Source organism: Trypanosoma equiperdum, assembly GCF_001457755.1.
Source record: "Trypanosoma equiperdum strain OVI genome assembly, contig: ctg_1702, whole genome shotgun sequence".
In the NCBI taxonomy this organism is placed as follows: Eukaryota; Euglenozoa; class Kinetoplastea; order Trypanosomatida; family Trypanosomatidae; genus Trypanosoma; species Trypanosoma equiperdum.
The window spans coordinates 29,979-47,693 of NW_027123730.1; the positions used below are offsets into that span (position 1 = coordinate 29,979).

General features: G+C 47.6%; 7 protein-coding genes and 2 pseudogenes across 9 annotated transcripts; all 9 read right to left on the minus strand.

The window, feature by feature from the left end:
* Nucleotides 1-19: 19 nt before the first annotated feature.
* TEOVI_000829700 (PD-(D/E)XK nuclease superfamily, putative) lies at nt 20-1,036 on the minus strand (the record flags this gene model as incomplete). Its single annotated transcript, XM_067222791.1, has 1 exon — nt 20-1,036. One exon carries the CDS (start codon nt 1,034-1,036, stop codon nt 20-22), a length of 1,017 nt encoding a protein of 338 aa, XP_067078892.1.
* A 2,566-nt stretch (nt 1,037-3,602) lies between these two features.
* On the minus strand, nt 3,603-4,487 carry TEOVI_000829800 (Protein of unknown function (DUF667), putative; the record flags this gene model as incomplete). Its single annotated transcript, XM_067222792.1, has 1 exon — nt 3,603-4,487. The coding sequence occupies one exon, from the start codon at nt 4,485-4,487 to the stop codon at nt 3,603-3,605; it is 885 nt and encodes a 294-aa protein (XP_067078893.1).
* A 584-nt stretch (nt 4,488-5,071) lies between these two features.
* On the minus strand, nt 5,072-6,496 carry TEOVI_000829900 (Rtr1/RPAP2 family, putative; the record flags this gene model as incomplete). Its single annotated transcript, XM_067222793.1, has 1 exon — nt 5,072-6,496. The coding sequence occupies one exon, from the start codon at nt 6,494-6,496 to the stop codon at nt 5,072-5,074; it is 1,425 nt and encodes a 474-aa protein (XP_067078894.1).
* A 1,039-nt stretch (nt 6,497-7,535) lies between these two features.
* TEOVI_000830000 (uncharacterized protein) lies at nt 7,536-8,051 on the minus strand (the record flags this gene model as incomplete). The annotated part of the gene is made up of 1 exon (XM_067222794.1): nt 7,536-8,051. One exon carries the CDS (start codon nt 8,049-8,051, stop codon nt 7,536-7,538), a length of 516 nt encoding a protein of 171 aa, XP_067078895.1.
* An 842-nt stretch (nt 8,052-8,893) lies between these two features.
* Nucleotides 8,894-9,538, minus strand: TEOVI_000830100 (Protein of unknown function, DUF607, putative; the record flags this gene model as incomplete). The annotated part of the gene is made up of 1 exon (XM_067222795.1): nt 8,894-9,538. One exon carries the CDS (start codon nt 9,536-9,538, stop codon nt 8,894-8,896), a length of 645 nt encoding a protein of 214 aa, XP_067078896.1.
* Nucleotides 9,539-10,216: 678 nt separating this feature from the next.
* Nucleotides 10,217-11,581, minus strand: TEOVI_000830200:pseudogene (annotated as a pseudogene). Its single transcript has one exon. A coding segment is annotated over exon 1 (1,365 nt).
* Nucleotides 11,582-11,992: 411 nt separating this feature from the next.
* Nucleotides 11,993-14,722, minus strand: TEOVI_000830300:pseudogene (annotated as a pseudogene). Its single transcript has one exon. A coding segment is annotated over exon 1 (2,730 nt).
* A 160-nt stretch (nt 14,723-14,882) lies between these two features.
* Nucleotides 14,883-15,467, minus strand: TEOVI_000830400 (U1 small nuclear ribonucleoprotein C, putative; the record flags this gene model as incomplete). The annotated part of the gene is made up of 1 exon (XM_067222796.1): nt 14,883-15,467. The coding sequence occupies one exon, from the start codon at nt 15,465-15,467 to the stop codon at nt 14,883-14,885; it is 585 nt and encodes a 194-aa protein (XP_067078897.1).
* A 554-nt stretch (nt 15,468-16,021) lies between these two features.
* Nucleotides 16,022-17,371, minus strand: TEOVI_000830500 (elongation factor 1-alpha; the record flags this gene model as incomplete). Its single annotated transcript, XM_067222797.1, has 1 exon — nt 16,022-17,371. One exon carries the CDS (start codon nt 17,369-17,371, stop codon nt 16,022-16,024), a length of 1,350 nt encoding a protein of 449 aa, XP_067078898.1.
* Nucleotides 17,372-17,715: the final 344 nt, after the last annotated feature.

Genomic DNA, 17,715 nt, shown 5'->3' on the forward strand with positions numbered 1-17,715 from the left:
TATATGATTTAACGAATCATCATCCTCGCATAACGCTGTGCAGAAGCTGCAAAAAGGTGCAATCAGTTGCATCTACGGGCATAACGGTGGATTCCTTCACCTCCTTGAATTCTACACAAACACTACCCGCATCATTCTTCTGCATCTGAACAATGCCGTACTCCAGGGCTTCGTTGACCATCGCAGGACTTAAGTTGATCTCCCCTATGTCTTTGTTCAGAGGTTCTATTTTCTTGCCGAAGAACCCCTTTTCTAAGTACTGATCATTCTTCAGGATCTCACCATAGATGGCAACTTGCATGGCGTAACGATGAAACCGGCTATTGGGCAAATGTAGGAGACATCCAGTGCACGGTGTTTCGAAGGGACTGAAACGAAAGCTGCTTGCGACAGTGCCGCTTGTTTTCCAATCTCCAATAAGTAATCTACCAGTCCGCTTGTTGCGTGCGATGAGGTCTACCGTCCCCGCTATTCCCCACGGCACGCTAGCAATAACTTGCTCAACGGCTATGATATCATAATTGCACTCAATAGTTTCCACCACACGATCCGCTACCACCATATAAGCCTCCTCCTCTCCATGCAACAGCGTATCAATAAGGCTTTTGCTTCCTCGCGATGCATGTTTCTTCCCATCACTTCCCTCAGACCCTTCGGAGTCACCATCACTTTTCTTGTCCTTTTTCTTCTTTTTGCTGCCTTCTCGGATGTCTTGATGGCGGAACACATCTTCCTTCCTCCGCTTTTTCTTGAGTAACAGTGTCCAGGTTGGGGGTGGAAGGCCGCGCAGTTTACACTCAATGTATTCGTGGATATTTTTCCCCAGAAGCGCCTGCCTATTCCAACTGGCCTTCACCTCCTCTGTCGTCTGACCTGTCTTCTTAGCCACCGCCGCAAGAGCTCGCTTCTCATCAAATGGAAAGTGTTTGTCGAGAAGTTTTGAGACGGAGCGGAGGGCACAGTTGCCGATTTTGTACTGATGCCATTTGCTGTCGAATAAAATGTCAACCCCAGAAGGATGCGGCACACGGCTCATTGATAGTCCGCTCCTCTGTTGGAAATATTACAATTTCCCCTCCCCCCTGTTCTCCGTTGCTTCAAACTGAAAATGATAAATTTTACCGCCGCCAAATACGCCACAGACACACGCGTGGATAATTGATACTGTACCTTACGTGTGTTTTACTATTTTCACAAACTCAAAAACGCGGGAAAAGAAGTTGATTTCCACGCGCGATTGCGCTAACACGTCTGGTGGTATACCGCGCTAAGAGACTTCACACTCCGCTCTCGCTTTCTATGTGAGAATATATGTGCTTTCAATAAGCCTCTTTGTTGCCAGCGGTTGGCAAAGAAGACAAAGAGGCGTATGACTATGATAATAAATTCTATCTAGCCTGTAGCTTCTCTATGATCTGTGTAATGATTAACTGAAAAATGTGCAAACGATCGCTCCCCCTCTTCACCCTTAGAAGGTGGCAATGGCGAGTTAGATGCGTTTGTGTAGGCTGTAAATTTTATTTAATTTTGCTACCTCGTATATCGTGTCCTAATAGCTGAAAAGTAGTATATATATATATATAATTATTATTACTCGATTTAAAAAGCTGCGCTGCAGCCGTCCAATTCAAGCCGATTCGTCTAGGAACGCGTCAACAAGAAAAACAAGAAGCAAAGGGAAAAAAAGAGAAATAGAAGGAGCATATGTTTTTTTTTTCGTTGGGGTGGAAACAGAAGAAAAAGGCAATATCCCGCCATGCTCACAGTAGCAATATGCGGATACATGGTGAGACTCAAGGTAGCCCACCATTTTTCTCCTTCACTTTCTTTCTCTGCCCCTTCTTCTCTATTCCCCAATGCGGGGCGACTATTTAAACATTGGAACATCAATATACATCATTTAAAGATAGATAGAAAGAAAACAAATGCATGCGAACACATCATGGGTGATGACACAATTTCACAAAATGTAAAGGAAAAGCAAAGAAAACTAGAAATGAGAAAATGCGAACAAACGTTGGAAATGCGGTGTGACGGCACGGTAACCCATCAAGTACAAAACGCACATTGTTAACTTGGTCACACCGGCTGAGAGTTCCATGGCATGCGATGCAGGTAAAAGTAAATCCCATTTCAGGCACGTATGTAAATAAATGATTCGTTTATTCTCTTCTATTTCCTTCATTCACTCCTTCAGCCAATTCCTTCCTTCCGTCAACCTCCTTTTCTTCCTGCTCTCCCTCCTCTCCCCCCTTTGCCCTTTTGCCCAAGTTTGGATTATACATATATACGACAACACCCACATCTGACACACAAATAACTTCCATCTTATACATTTATTATGGGATCATAATGTGAGTGAGTGTGTATGTGTGTGTATGTGCATTTGTACGGACGGGATTGGTGTAAGTAGTGGTGTTACGGTTATGTCTAATTGCTCCCACACAAGGAGTGGACAACGCTACATACACCAATCCCTTCCGTCCGCTGACTCGTCACAAGTTTTTTATTCCTTCTCGGTTTAACTGAGAAGAAATAAAAAAAAAAAATAGGTTTCCCATAAAAGCGTTTCATCAACCCTGGGTCTTTTCAGCACCTTCTCACTCATCCGTCAAACCTCGAACGAAGCAGAACGGGAAGGAAAGGAAAGAATCATGACCGAAAAATAAAAAAGATGGGATACTTAACCATCCTTCCCTTCTGCTCAATTAGTTTCATCATGCATTCATTCATTGCGCGAGTTGTGATGCAGTCATGAAATGAAAAGGTTGAAAAGAGGAGGACAAACGGACTTAAAGAGGAAATAAACCCAACATTTAGAGCAAAATAAAGGGGGGAGAGTTCGCACACGTCTACAAACAGAATTAAAGAAAGATACCTGCTTCGAATAATGTAGAAAAGGATTGAAGAGAAGATGAGAATGAGAAAAATTCGGACGAGAGATCACAATTGCATTACCTGAAACCCTTCAATTCGATTTCCCTCTTCCACCCACAGACATAGGTGTGCACTCAACATCTGACGCGGTCTTTATGTTCGTATTTCCTCTTTCTTTCTTTCTTTCTCTCTATCATCTATTTCAGATGTACAGTTATTTTCTTCTCTCCTTTCTTTTTTTTTAAAAAAAATCACTTTTCACTCCTCTACCTCTTCCATGTGATTGTGTGACGCGTTCCACTTCTGTTTCATGCACAGTTACATACCTTCTTTCTTCATTTTTCTTATTTCTGCGTTTGTTTCATTTTCGAAAACAAAACGCTTCTAGATGCCGCACCTTACGAATTTAGTTTATTTTCGTTTGCCTGTAAGTGCGGGTATGAGAACATGCGTATAGGCATGTGTAAAAGTGATAGATTGTGCGTGTAGAGAGAGAAGGAAAAAAAGAGGAACAAAAACGAAAACAAACAAACAACCGAAGAAAGAACATAGGAGCAGAAACGCACTCCATAAATAACGGCCACAGCCTACACAACAATGAGGAAGCGCCAAAAATCTCTCCCTCCACGCACACACACACACACACACAGAAACTCGCACGCGAGCGCATAAACACACACACACAAAAAAAAAACAGTCTGCGCACCATTTTTATATGTTCCCCTCTAAGCGCCCTCTACTGGTGACGTTTGTTGCTGCTGTTCCTCCTCTTCACCCTGAGGCATTTCCTCATGTGTCTGCTGTTGGGACGGTGGTGCGGCATCTTGAAACTGTGAGTGCTGCACTTGCTGTTGGTACTGTTGCTGTTGGTGAGCCTCCGAATGCGCCTGTTGATGTTGAGCTTCCGGGGGCGCTTGTTGCTGTTGGTGAGCCTCCGAATGCACCTGTTGTTGTTGGTGATGTTGTTGCTGTTGAGGTTCAGGAGGCGCTTGTTTCTGCATGTGTTGCTGCTGTTGCTGTTGTTGCTGTTGCTGTTGCTGCTGCTGTGCAATAGGGAGGAACAACTTAAACTCCGGTGGCAGCTCCTCCTCAGAGTAGAGGCGGTCACTGAAGTACAACCGGCGAACGCGGCAGTTCGCATGAAGTTGCACGCGTAGCGTTTCGAGATAATTCGTACCGTACGCACGCCGCGTGAAGTCCGCTAAGTTGAATTGAATCTGATTCCACCCCTCATCCAAACGCATCGGCATCGTGCAGGTAAACGGCTTCACCCGTGTTGTTGTTTGGTAATTGGAGGCACGGAAGCGACGACGAATGCCCTTGTCATCGAGAATCGTCACCTCGAAAGAGAAATATCTCTTGAGATTCTTGATGATCATCACGAGGAAAGGAAGCTTAATACCAAGTGTTTTCTTGGGATCCACTGGGCAAGTAATGTAACATGTGCTCACATTGTTTCCAACCACCTCAAGGACAGACGATTGAATATCCTCATCGGTAATGCGTTTGACGTGGCCATTACGTACTTTTGTATCCCATATTTGCAGAGGACGGGATCCAATGCTGTAGAGAATGGAAAGAAACCCCGACTGGTAACTGTTGTGGAACATATGTTGGACCTTTTCGAGTGCAAACAAACAAGTATATATTTATTTATCTATTCGTCCTCGTGTATAACACGGACAATGTACTATGTACCTTTTTTTTATACAGTTGTTGCTAATCACCCCTTCAGTCTTATCACTCTTTTTTTTGTTAAAACGTATTCCTTCCGTAGCTTCAAATCTGTTTGATCCCTTCAGATGTCGCCCCTTCTTTGATATACGTGGCGCTTCCCCGATATCTCTCGGAATATACATACATGAAAAAAACGTACACAAAAAAAGGGGGAAAATAGAATGAGCGAAACAAAAAAATAAGATGCATCCGTAGATAATAGTCGAAGCATGAACACGCGTACACTACCAAGCGCAAGAGGAAAAATTCGAAGAGGAACCATGCCTAATATTGCAAAGCGGTCACTTCATGGGGTTTCAGTAATAACAGAATACCATAGAGGAGAGCGTACGGTTTTGTTGTTCGGCGAACAAATGCACAGACGAGTTACAGCACCTTTGACTATGCACACAACATCATACCTCCATCAGTCCCATAACCTTTTTCTTCCCTTAGTCGTCACAACTGTCGGCGGTTATCATTCGACTACCAACGCGCGGACGCATGCAATGAAGTCATCACTTGTGCATCCCAAAGCCTCCAACACTTCAGCAAGACCGTTGTCTTCCTGAAGCCACTCCACCCAAATGGCAGGGGCACATAACGCCGCTGCTGCTGTCAAAACAACGGCAAGATAAATCCTCGCTGGAGACCCCCCACCGCAGGTGAAATCACCGGGTACCGCCGAAGGAAAACTAAGACTTGCGAGGAGGCCTGTGGAGTTCCAAGCACCCCACGCACGTTCCAGCGTGGCCTGATCGTACATCAACAACCGTGAGAGTGTTGCTGATGTTTCGCCGGAAAACACATGCCGGACAAAGAGTGTTAGCCGCTGGTGTTGAAGTGCGGGGTCCACGCAAGGGTTTTCGGCACATCCCTCGTCGGCAGCTCGCCCTTCAGACAGTTCCTTTCCTTTCCGAATGCATGCATCCAAGACGGGTTGCATACAACGGACAAACAAGTTTGTAGAACGTCCACCGCCAACGCATGGGAATCTATCGCTTTTCCTCGTGTTGCTATAGCATACGCTAGCAAAAATGGACTTTGTTTTATCCGTCGATACGGTTCCCAGCCAGTCGTAAACCATCAGTGGAATAGGCATTTTCTGCATAGTTCCCTTTCGTGTGTCAAAAGGCCGGACCTCCTGCACACCCCGACTCCATACGGGCTGAACCGCCTGAATGCTCTCCAGCAGTTCCCTCAGCTTCACTTTGTGGTCTTTATTTTCTTCATTCCCGATGGAGGGAATAGGCAGGTCAAGTTTCTTTTCTTGACCCTCAACAACCTCCTTTTCTCGTATATCAGGCACCACCGTGGCCTCCGCTCCCGCTAACTGCTGCAACACGGAAAACTGCATGTTTGGAAACAATCCACCGACGGAATTAACTAAACCCTCCCGAGAGTACACTAATGTCCTCGGCACCTTAGCCAGCATCGCGGCAAACTGCTCCGCGCAATCGGGAGAGCAGAAACACTTGGTCATGTCGACGCCACTCAACGCCGTTGCCGCTTCCCTGCCCGCGCAAATCTGTTCGCGATACTTTTCGTACCGACGGAACGCATCGGCAGCGTCACCACCATCATCCTCACCATCCGAGACGGTGTCTTCTTCATCGTTTCTATTCAATATATTTTTTCCCGTCCCTATCGCCTCCTGCCGCAGTTGCCCCTCAACCCTTCCCACCGCAGTTGGTGGCATAGCTGCGCAGCCCACCATTCCGCAAAGGGCGTTAAAATTGCGCTCCATGACAACATCCCTCAGGGCATTGTCGTCTAGCAAATTGAGCATCCACTCAGCGGTAGGGGAGTCCTGATGAAATGCATCTTTTGTTGCGGAAAGGAACTTTGACACCTCCATCGCAGCTCTGTCAATGAGCGCCTCCCATGCGCCACCGCAAGACATGTTGCCCACCGCTTTTCGGCACTATTATGTATAACTAGCCCATCATGCAGCGCGAAAGGAGAAGTTGACAGTGGTGGGTAGATTAGTCAGGCAGTGTTATGAATAAAAAAATCAGTCGAAATACGGCAAAGAGAATAGTTGAGTTGTAAAACTAGTAATATACCTATGTACTTGTTGGGGCGCATCTCGCGTCGCCCCCCCCCCTTTTCATCATGATATTAATAAAAGAGGTTTTTGTTTAAACTCGGCCTCTATCCTTCCGCGCGCCTGTGAAGAGAGAACGGGAGCCGTGTCAAAGCGGAGATCGTCGCGCCGACCCCACGTGAAAGAAAGGTTACAGTGGTGTGTTGAGAGGAAACGAAAAATAAAATAAATAAAGTCAACAAACAAAGTAATGGACATTATGATCGGTGATCGCTGCCTCCAAAGCAGAGTCCTGTATGCAAACCCAACTGAATCGAGAATACAAACGTAGAAGTTGGAGGTAACTCTGAAATGTAGGCACACATACACACAGAAAAGAATGCGATCAGATTGCTCTTGCACTTTTTCCCCCTTAGTACGCTTCTACTGTTTTTCTTTCCTCTGTTTCCACACAACTTAAACCCTCACCTTTCCTCTTGCGTGTATAATACATATGCATACGTGTATACATACATACTATTTGATAATGCTCCCCTCACTGGTAAACCCTTCTTCCTCTGCGTACATTTACTCATCCCTCTCTAATCACCAATACCTTCACAGCGGCATCTGACCAAACAGAGGGATGAAGCATCCTTTACACTCTCAATCCTCCTTCACTTCACGTTCTGTTCTCTTCACTTGACTTCAACTCTGCCTTTTTCCCACCTCCTTTTCTTTTCCTTTCCTTTCGTTCCTTTCCCATCCCTTTCCCTCTCATTTCTCGGTTGTTGCTTAGCAACCTGCAGGTGGCAATCACCAAAGGAAAAATGGAAATGAAAGAGAGCGCAGCTTTAATATGCGCGTCTATTCCCTTCCCTTCAAATACTTCTCAGCTTCTACTTGAACGAGAGAGTCAATGAACTTGATCCGCACAGATGGGTTGTTCGGCCGATTGCACTTCAATACCCTGGAGAGACTCCTCACTATCACCTTCCCGTATGCACAAGCGCCGCCGAGTTATCATCCGCTGCACGAGTCTCTGCTGATGTGGTGTATTGGGGCATATCCCACCGGTTCCGGTTTCACGTGGGCGCTTGCGTTTCTCCGTCTCCATTACCGGAACAACCCCTGATGTGTACTGGTGGAGAAACTGCAGTAAGTGCAGTACAGGAATGGATTGTACGCAGGCACTGGAAGTTGCTAACCGGCCCGATGCTCGTTGCTGCTGTGCCTGCTGCCTCTGTAAGTGCCCCACACAGAATTGACGCACATCCTCCGCCACAGATGCCCTCATGAAACTCCGTTCATGCAGCAGTTCGCTGCACCGCCGCTGAAGCTGTTCAATCTCGTTGCGTTGCGACAAAATCACTGCGCCATATTCTTCCATCATCTCCCGCTCCTTCATATGCAGGTACTCTTCCGCATCCATTTCTACGCTACACAAAAGAACTTTGCTCCAACAAAAATTTAATATATACTCACAGAGCTCAAATATACTAACTTCTGACGTAGAGAGGTGCTGCAATCGACAGGTAGTGAACTACCTTGCGTTCCTGACGGTACTTCCCTCTACGAGTTGACCGGTTGGAAAACTTACCTAACCGTGCAGTTGCTCTTGCGCTTCTTCTTTTTGTTTCTTCCTTAATGTCAGATAGAGGTGAGAAAAATGCAATGAAGCACATTGAGAGCAATGGAAACTATGCACAATCGTATTAGGGTGAGTTGGTGGGGACGGCTGCAACTGTAAAGCCAGCAACGAAGGGAAAGGTTACGAACAACGATGCGGCAGTGAATATATTCCGTCGGCTCCTCCTTCCCAATAAAAAAAAAAGCGTACGACTCTTCGCTTTCCCTCTTCATTCCAGCACTCAATCATGACCGTTTAGTCACACATCTTCATCACACTGGCCATTACAACCTGAAACAGCAGTAGAGGAAAGAGGAACCACTCGTCGACCGCCCACCCAGTCACTCTCTCAGGATGATTGAGGGGTAAGTGGAAGCGCAACGTTTTCGCGGTTGCAGTAAGGTGAAATAGAATTAAAGAGAAGAAAAATTGGCAAGAAACGAGGAAATACCGAAACGATCTAACAGTGAGCAAGAGGTCGGAGGTTTCCCACCTGACTCAGCACCAAAACAAACAGGCAAGTAAGATTGATACATGAAGAAGCACACGATGAGCTTTTCTTTGTAATTTAAAGTTGTGCAACAGGCAGAATGCAAGAAGAAGATAGGACAGTCCACCTCCGAACCTTCAATGTGATGGAGGCTTCAAACAGTCTCCAGCCCGCGCAGCTGCTCTTCAAGCCCCTCCACCTCCACCACCAACTCCTTCCAGTGTCCAGCGTTAAAGTTGTGCTGCGCATAAAGCCGTTGCGTCCGACGGGACACGAGGAATTGTCGGAAAGATTCAAAACGAGCATCGCTGCTCGTTGCACCGTACCATAAGAAACCCAGACACACTGCACCACGCTCTAACAGGTATGTGATGGGCTCCACGAGGTTCCAGTCAAATAGAAAGTAGACCCAGTAGAAGAGAACAACATTACGAATTAATATTAGAGCGACAGCTATGGCAATGCAGCGATCGGCATAACGCAATCCCAAGGCGTCGCACCGTGTCTTAACGTCATCTGCTTGACGCAGCTCAGCCCTCTTCACCAGCAGCTGTGGGCGAAGGCGATGCTCACGATAATTTCGCAGACCTTCAATCGTAGAGAGCGCCCGCAACGATAGGTCCACTGCCCCTTCGCAAGGTAGAAAATGTACACTATTGTCTTCTCTACTTTGGCTCCTAATACCGAAGGAAGGGCCCGGTCTTCTCTGTTCCAAAATAACGCACAATGGTGCGACACTGCACAGTTCCCCGATGCACCGAGTGCGGTGTGTATATACGCGTAATACTGTTCCAACCATGAAAGAGCCAACAGAGTTTTCACTTTTTCCGCTGTCAGCACCAGGGCTCCTAGGGCGAAGAGTACCTCCGCCCCTGCAATGATGAAAAAGAATCAAACCAACGCACAGGTAGTTAGTAGGGAGGGAACAAACAACAAAATAAGGGACGACGAGGGAAGAAAAGCCGCATATTCGTGGAATACACACTTGGGAAAAATATATAATATATATGTCGAAATATGTCGACACATGTTTATCTTTATATACAGATGGGGGGAGACGGTAAGTTTGCCGATGCGAAAGATGTAAATAAACTAGTGATTATACCGAGCCAAAAAATATATACAACAGGATTCACCAAAGTGTTTGCTTGTATCCATAACTGAGAGATTTGAACTTAGTTAGACAAACAGTCACTTGGACATTGTGCGTACTAACGAACCGACGGCCAGAGGAAGGAGTCAACAACTACGGCGATCCAAGTCGCATGAAAATTGAGTGAACAAATAAGGGTGGACGGTTAAATCGAACGCGCCCAAGAAAACAATAATTCATCAAGCGTGGACCACTGGTCGCTTTCAATGTGAGAAAAAATAAACAAGTAAGCTGAAGCCCTTGAGATTCTTCCTTTGTGACACTTTAATGTCACTCGCCAAATCGTCCAATAAAGTTATAATAGTCAGACTGCTTTACCCTTTTGAGGCTGCGCAGTTTCGGAAATGTAAAGGTTGAGCCGATCACGTACACAGCGGGCGCAACCGAGGCAGTTGCGTTCAGCGTCACCTCTAAATCCGCCACTGTTACTTTTCCAATTTCTTCAATGAGTCCCTTTTGATCAAAGTATGACGTACCGATAAAGTCACAGTAATCACCCATCGTCTCCAAGTGGGCGCGCTTGAAGGAAGCTATTGCGCGGGTGCGACCTAATTTTACGTCAGCCTCTGACACACTAATTGGAAGACTCTCAACCGCTAGGTGTAGGAGACCGTCCATCTCATCAGGTGAGCCACGAAGCGTACACCCAATAAGACCGGTAGACGCATACGGACGGTAGAACGCCTTCACGCCCTTCACCGGATTTGCACCGACTGGCGTTGTCCGTTCAACAGTGACTTGATAAATTTCGTACGTTACCAGCGCTAACACATACTTTTTTACATCCTCGTCGCAACCATAAGTTGGTACCGCTATAGCCGCGATCACGTCCTCGTTCATATCCGGTAGAGTTCCCATAACTTTGGCACGGTCCTCATAGATCACTTCGTGGCGACCGGGGTGGAACTGTTGGGCTTCGCCTTTATGGGAAAGGGTTGATGCAGGGCTCGCCGCATGGTGCGGAGCTTCGGCACTGTGGGGAAACGGAAGCGCCTCATACGCCGCTAGTAGCGCGTCGTGTTGTACGTTTACTGCGGCGATAGTCACTTTTCTGGGATGAAAATGGGTTGCCTAGTGATTCAAAAGCGCCTTCCCGTCGCAGCGCCCGTTGGCCGCTGTCGATACCATGCGCGGAGAACCAAGTGGTTCCTTGAAGAAGGCAACCGTTTCAACGGCGTCGGTGCAGTACTCTCGTGGGTTCTGCCAACGGAGTTCCTCAAGTTGATTGTCCATGGTATCACGGAACCTCTCCACATCGCTTTCGTGAAAACGTGGGGCCACCACCCCAGTAGCGATCATCTCAAATGGCCGTTCCCACATGTCACGTCGGCCCTCCGCCTTCCAGGTGAGGAATCGCTTACGAACCTCACCATGTCCATAAGCATTACCCGTGGAACGCATTGTGCGGTCCAACTGGAAGAGGGAACTATTCGTGTTTGATGTTTGCAGCGCATACTGCATCACGTAACTGAGTCCGGGGCAGGCAAGTGGGTCGTATTTCGGACCAGCATCGACGTATACTGCAACTGCTGTGTGGGCACCGTCAAAATCATGAGAAACAATACGTACGCCGTTTGACGATCTTGATTCCTGTAGTTGGCCGGCGACAACAGGAGAGCGTTCCACAGAAAGGAAACGAAATCCCTGCTATAAAGGTGGCTGCCCAAAGTTATATTGTGAAATGGCTCGGAATGGGGTTGTACGGTACATTTTTTCCAATAATATATGTACTTTCTTTTCCGTTAATTCCTTTCTTCAACTTGCGAAACGATTGACTGGATCCTCACCTGCAAGCAAAACCAACTGCAAACGCTTTGATCAGACTTTCCCCTTCGCAATTTCCCCCACTTTGCTGAACCAAATTTTTTTGCAAGCAAGAGGGAAAAACAAAAAGATTAGACGGCGGACGCCGCGGGAAGCGTTCCACTGGAACAAAAACATGAGACAATGAGTCCAAATCACCTTCACCAACAGCAACAAGGGACTAACGGAAGTAATGAATGATATTCTGCCCTCTGCAGATTAGATGACAGAATACCACTACGTAAATGAGTAAAAGCAGAAAATCAAATAGCATGAAGAAGCGGTCACAAAGGAAAGTTAGGCTTCGGCAGATACCGACACGCCCTCCATCTCTTCCAAGACAGACCGCACTAACCGTTCAACCACCACCGCCGTGAGAGGTACTTTCTCTCCACAACGCTCATATGCGCAGGTACAGCATTCATTAAGAAGAAATGGCAACCCCTTCAACAGCCGCTCATCGCCACAATCACTTAGCCACTCCTCCAATGAGACAGTTACTTTTAAACTCTGACTGGTCCCAGCAGGTGATGACGATGTCAGTGCCGTGGGGGTGAAAGCATGGAGCAAAAACGTGCAGCTTGTCTGCACGCACTGGAATCCACAGCGCGTAAAGGTCACCCGTCGCACATATTCAACAATACCCTTCACCAGATAAACCGCAATTGCCGCTACAACGGAGGCCGCGCGGAACTCAAGTGGCATCGTCTGAAGTACCGCATTGTTCTGTGACTGCTTTGAGAAAATCCGCTCGACACTGGCTTGTAGGGCATCTTCTTTTTTTCGCGTAAAGCATACCGCCAACCGTGTCGCCCTCGTGGCTCCAGCATTGCGTCCACTACCGGGTGCGCTATATAATAACTGGCTTCCTCCAGCCGTGCTTCCACTTGCGCTGTCGTTTCCGCGATGTTTCTCTGCAGGTGGGGAGGCACATTTGGTGTTGCCGTCGTCAACGCTCGGCACAACACCTTGTTTCAAAAAGTTGTATAGTTCGCCTAACCTCACAACGGTGTTGCGCAGGCACACGGCAATACCTCCATGCTCGGAGGCTGTGCTCGCTGAGGGATCAACTGCGGTTGCTGGGGAAAAGGCAGGCAGCGCAGAGTTGAGGAAAAATTGACCAGAGAGCACAATGCCGCGTCGCAAGAGAGCTCGGGTGAGGCGAGCGTTTTTCTTCTGAAGGTCAATCAACTCAGATCGCCTGGAGGTAACACTTTCAATAATGGCTGAAACGCTTTTCAGATCCGCCGCCACAGCTGCGTTGGCGAGTACAAACCGTGAGAGGCACACATTAAAGCATACCTCCTGTTGTTTTTGTGGATCACTTGCATTATCATCACCCAATTTCGTCTTTTGTGCATCGTTTGTCTCCGTAACATGCGTCTCCAAGTAGTTCACAAACTTGAGTAAGACGCCCAACACGGACTTGTCGACCATCTCGGCATACTTTTCACTATGTTGGTTCATGGCACTGTTGAGGTATGTGACGCCCAGTCCCTTCATTGTTGTTGAGTAGTGCATGAGATGTTTAGCGAGGGTGGTGAAAACCGTTGAGAGATCAGTCTGCACCGTGGCAGGTGAACCTAACAGGCTACTGCCGTCTTTTGCGATAGCATCCACAATGGCAACAAGCAGGTTACCAAGGGGTGTTGTAATTGCCACAATAGTATCCGTCAGGACCGGCTCCACCTCTTCGATAATATACTTGGAGAAAGCAGATTCATCCCTTTGATTGAACAAACTACACAGCTGCTCGCTGCCGGAGTGAAAAATTGCAAGTGAACTTTTCAACTGCGCCAAAGCCTCCTGCAACCGTGGGCGCATGAGGACACCTGCTCTCTCTTCATGGTGCATTTCAGAAAGACCCGGAATTAGCAGCGCCGCTTCTATGGTGGCATTAAAGCTCCGAACAGCAACGACAAAAGCTTCCCTAACATTTATTTTCAAGACACTCAATATTTCCTCCTCAAACGGGGCCAACGCGCCATCTGTACCTGCATGAGGCGTTATCTCCTTATCTTCACCAAATATTGAGGTAGCTCGCAAGAGACGTAGCTCTCCCACGATCCGACGGATTACCTCTGAGGCGTCAGGATTTTCCATGGAGACACTTAGCACCTCCTCTCGTAAAACACCATACAGATGCATAGCAAGCTCTTTGCATTCCTTGTGAACAATTGCCATCTTTGGAATGTTTGCGTGCTTAGCAATGAAGCTGTCGCCCATTACCCATTTGCGCACGCACTCACTGTGCTCTTTCCGCTCCATGTGGAGTCGCATGGTGTCGGCAAGTCCGACCAAAAACTGAGCCTTCCGGAGCATCCGGTGTTTTGTGATCACCTTCTCAATGCGACTTCGGTGTTCCTGAAGTTTCCCGCTCACGTCCTTCGACACATCGTCAATATTTTCCACATTTCCTGATAGGGCGTGAAGCCTGCCACCCATTTCCGTGACATCAGATCGTATCTCTCGTATCGTGTCAGTTGCCGAAATAAACTTGGAATAGTTGCGGTAAACGAGTTCACGCAGCTCCGTCTCCAGACGGCTGGCGGTACGCGCAAGCCAAGCATCCGTCTCTACAACACCTTTAAGAGACTTAACGCGGAACAGCTCCGTGGTATACTCCCCCACGTCGAAGGAATCGGAGTCCATGTCCAACCCTGGCGGGATACTATTTACTCGTGTGTTCATACTGACACTGCTGTGATCCGGTTCGCCGCTCTCACGGGTTACGGGTTCATCCTTCGCCGTTAAATTATCGCCGTAGAAGGCACGAAGTTGTTGCCGGATCTGTCTGCGACGCTCCAAGTTGTTTGTTTTCATTCCGCTAACAAACCTAGGAAAACGAACAAAAAGCAAAAATGTTAAAACGCCAATGATACGAACGCACCTGTATGCGCCTTCCCCTCTACCTGTTAGACTTTTGACGAATACACGTCCCTGGATCCACAACGGCAAACACACGCAAGGAAATAAGAGGGTGGAAAAGCGATACCGACAGTGTGAACCAGTTATTCCAGTACACATAATAGAAAAGTGGTGATATACAAAAATAATTCAGAAACAGACGGTAGAAACTCTGAAAACTCCCCATTTAGAAACTCAATTCTACGGCAAGCTAGAAACAAAAAAAAACGTCACAACATCAGTCAGCACCATCACTGCTTTAGAACATTACACCGTCACGTCATTCACGTTTCGTGACCGAAAGTGGTGTGGGCGTTACTGGTTTGTTACCAACCTTTACCACGGGAGGAGCAGCACTAGCTACAAGCACTCCAGCAACCCGTACCGACGGAGTACCAGCAATATTGCAACTATTATTATAAGTTTCCGCAGCAGTACGTGACGGTTTTGGCAAACCACCCACGATTATCTCCTGATCATCAACACGTCCAGCAACAACAGCAGGAATAGGGACACTCGAGCCCTTTCCCGACACACTCTGATGACGCCTCACATGATTTTCAACATGGGCACGAGAAACATCGTCACAAATACTACCCAACCAAGAAGGTTCATATGCCTCAACCATAGCATAATAGCATTCCATATTCTCCATGTGCCGTTCACTTATAACATGTTCACCCCAGCTTCTGAGAGAACTACACACAAACAAATCACAATAATCACAATACAACAATCGACCATCGCGTTCATTGTGACGGCGACGATATTGAAGCTGCCGCCGACGCCCTTCTATCGACATCCTACTAAGCCGTCGCCGCCTCTTAATTCGCCTAGCATCATCCAAAGCAAAACTATCACTCATACTATAAAACTAAAAAATGAAAAAAATAAAAAAATTACTAGGTGCACCATTATTTTCACGTTACAGCAGCCAACAGCATTCCTTCAAAAGCACCAACCCAGCTGTGTTACGTTTTTCCGCAGTCATCTACCCACAAATATTTTATCATGATGCATTACGATTGCTTATTACCACTCCTCATTATGTTTCTTTTCCTGTGTTCGTCTCAGCATATTATCTACCTCCGCTCAGAGTCGTGGTATTCTGGTTATTATTGTTATTATTGAGTATTCATTTTCTTTTCCGTAGTTATTCAGTGTTAATTGTTATAGTTTTTTCTTTGCACTAAAATATCATTTTCATTTTCCTATTAATATCATTTAATCTCTTTTCCCATTTCTCTTCCCTTCATACCCCTTACATCCTCTTCTACCTCCTTGGATCCGTCACCACATCATTCAATCCAGCTTAAGACACGCCCTCAAACAGTGACCCCCACCACCGTCATTTATGCAATGTCCCACGCTAAATTGCAATGTGGCCTTCATACGCTGTGACGCGGTAGGGACCATTGTTTATTTCTTCGAAGCCTTCACCGCAGCCTTCGTCACCTTACCACCAGAACCGTCCTTCTTGGTCACGGCCTTGATGATACCGACAGCGACGGTCTGGCGCATGTCACGCACGGCAAAGCGGCCGAGTGGCGCGTAGTCGTTGAAGACCTCCACGCACATAGGCTTCTGCGGCACCATGCGCACGATCGCGGCGTCGCCAGACTTGATCGACTTGGGAGCCTTCTCCAGCTCCTTGCCAGAGCGACGGTCGATCTTCGACTCGATCTCCGCGAACTTGCAGGCAATGTGCGATGTGTGGCAGTCCAGCACGGGCGCATAACCGTTTCCAATCTGTCCGGGGTGGTTCAGGATGATCACCTGTGCCGTGAAGTCGGCGGCCTCCTTTGGGGGGTCGTTCTTGGTGTTACCGCAGACGTTGCCACGGCGGATGTCCTTTACAGAAACGTTCTTCACGTTAAAGCCGACGTTGTCACCGGGGGTCGCCTCAGCGAGCTGCTCGTGGTGCATCTCGATCGATTTCACCTCGGTCGTCACGTTGGCGGGGGCAAACGTCACCACATCACCAGGCTTCATCACGCCGGTCTCCACACGACCAACGGGCACGGTGCCAATACCACCGATCTTGTACACGTCCTGCAGTGGCAGACGCAGGGGCTTGTCGCTCGGACGCACTGGTGGCTCCAGCATGTCTAGTGCCTCCAGGAGCGTTGGACCCTTGTACCATGGCATCTTCTCGGATTTCTCAATCATGTTGTCGCCCTGCCATCCGGAGATGGGGACGAAGCGCACCTTCTCCACGTTGTACCCAACCTTCTTGATGTAAGCAGACACCTCCTTCACAATCTCGTCATACCGCTCCTGTCCGTAGTTCACAGTCTTGTCGTCCATCTTGTTGCAGCACACAACCATCTGCTTCACACCCAAAGTGAAGGCCAGCAACGCGTGCTCGCGGGTCTGTCCATCCTTGGAGATACCAGCCTCGAACTCACCCTGCGCAGAGGCAATGATGAGGATGGCTGCGTCGGCTTGCGATGTGCCGGTGATCATGTTCTTGATGAAGTCACGGTGCCCAGGAGCATCAATAATAGTGAAGACAGACTTGGGTGACTCGAATTTCCACAGTGCAATGTCGATCGTGATACCACGTTCGCGCTCAGCCTTCAGCTTGTCCAGCACCCATGCGTACTTGAATGAGGCCTTACCAATGTCGGCAGCTTCTTTCTCGAACTTCTCGATCGTACGTTTGTCAATACCACCGCACTTGTAGATCAAGTGACCCGTTGCAGTGGATTTACCGGCATCGACGTGGCCCACCACCACAAGATTCATGTGCACCTTTTCCTTTCCCATGGCTGTTACTTTACTTTCACGTGAGAGTTAACTTTTAATAAACACTTAAATAGCGAAGACCTAGTAAACAACGTATACGGCAGTACGCACAATAGACGATAACAAAAAACAAGAAGAAAGAAGAGTGGCGCAGTGACATGCATATGGGTATACGTGTCCACACCACCGTCAAGCGGCGGCACAAGGGCTTGTGTGTACGTATCCAATTCAAGGAGGAGGCAATGCCAAACTTAAGAGACCGTCGAGCTGTGCCTAGGAGTTACAGCTTCTCATTTATTGCACTCCCCCTTTGCACCTTGCGGGTTTGTACTCGGTGCACCATTATTTTCACGTTACAGCAGCCA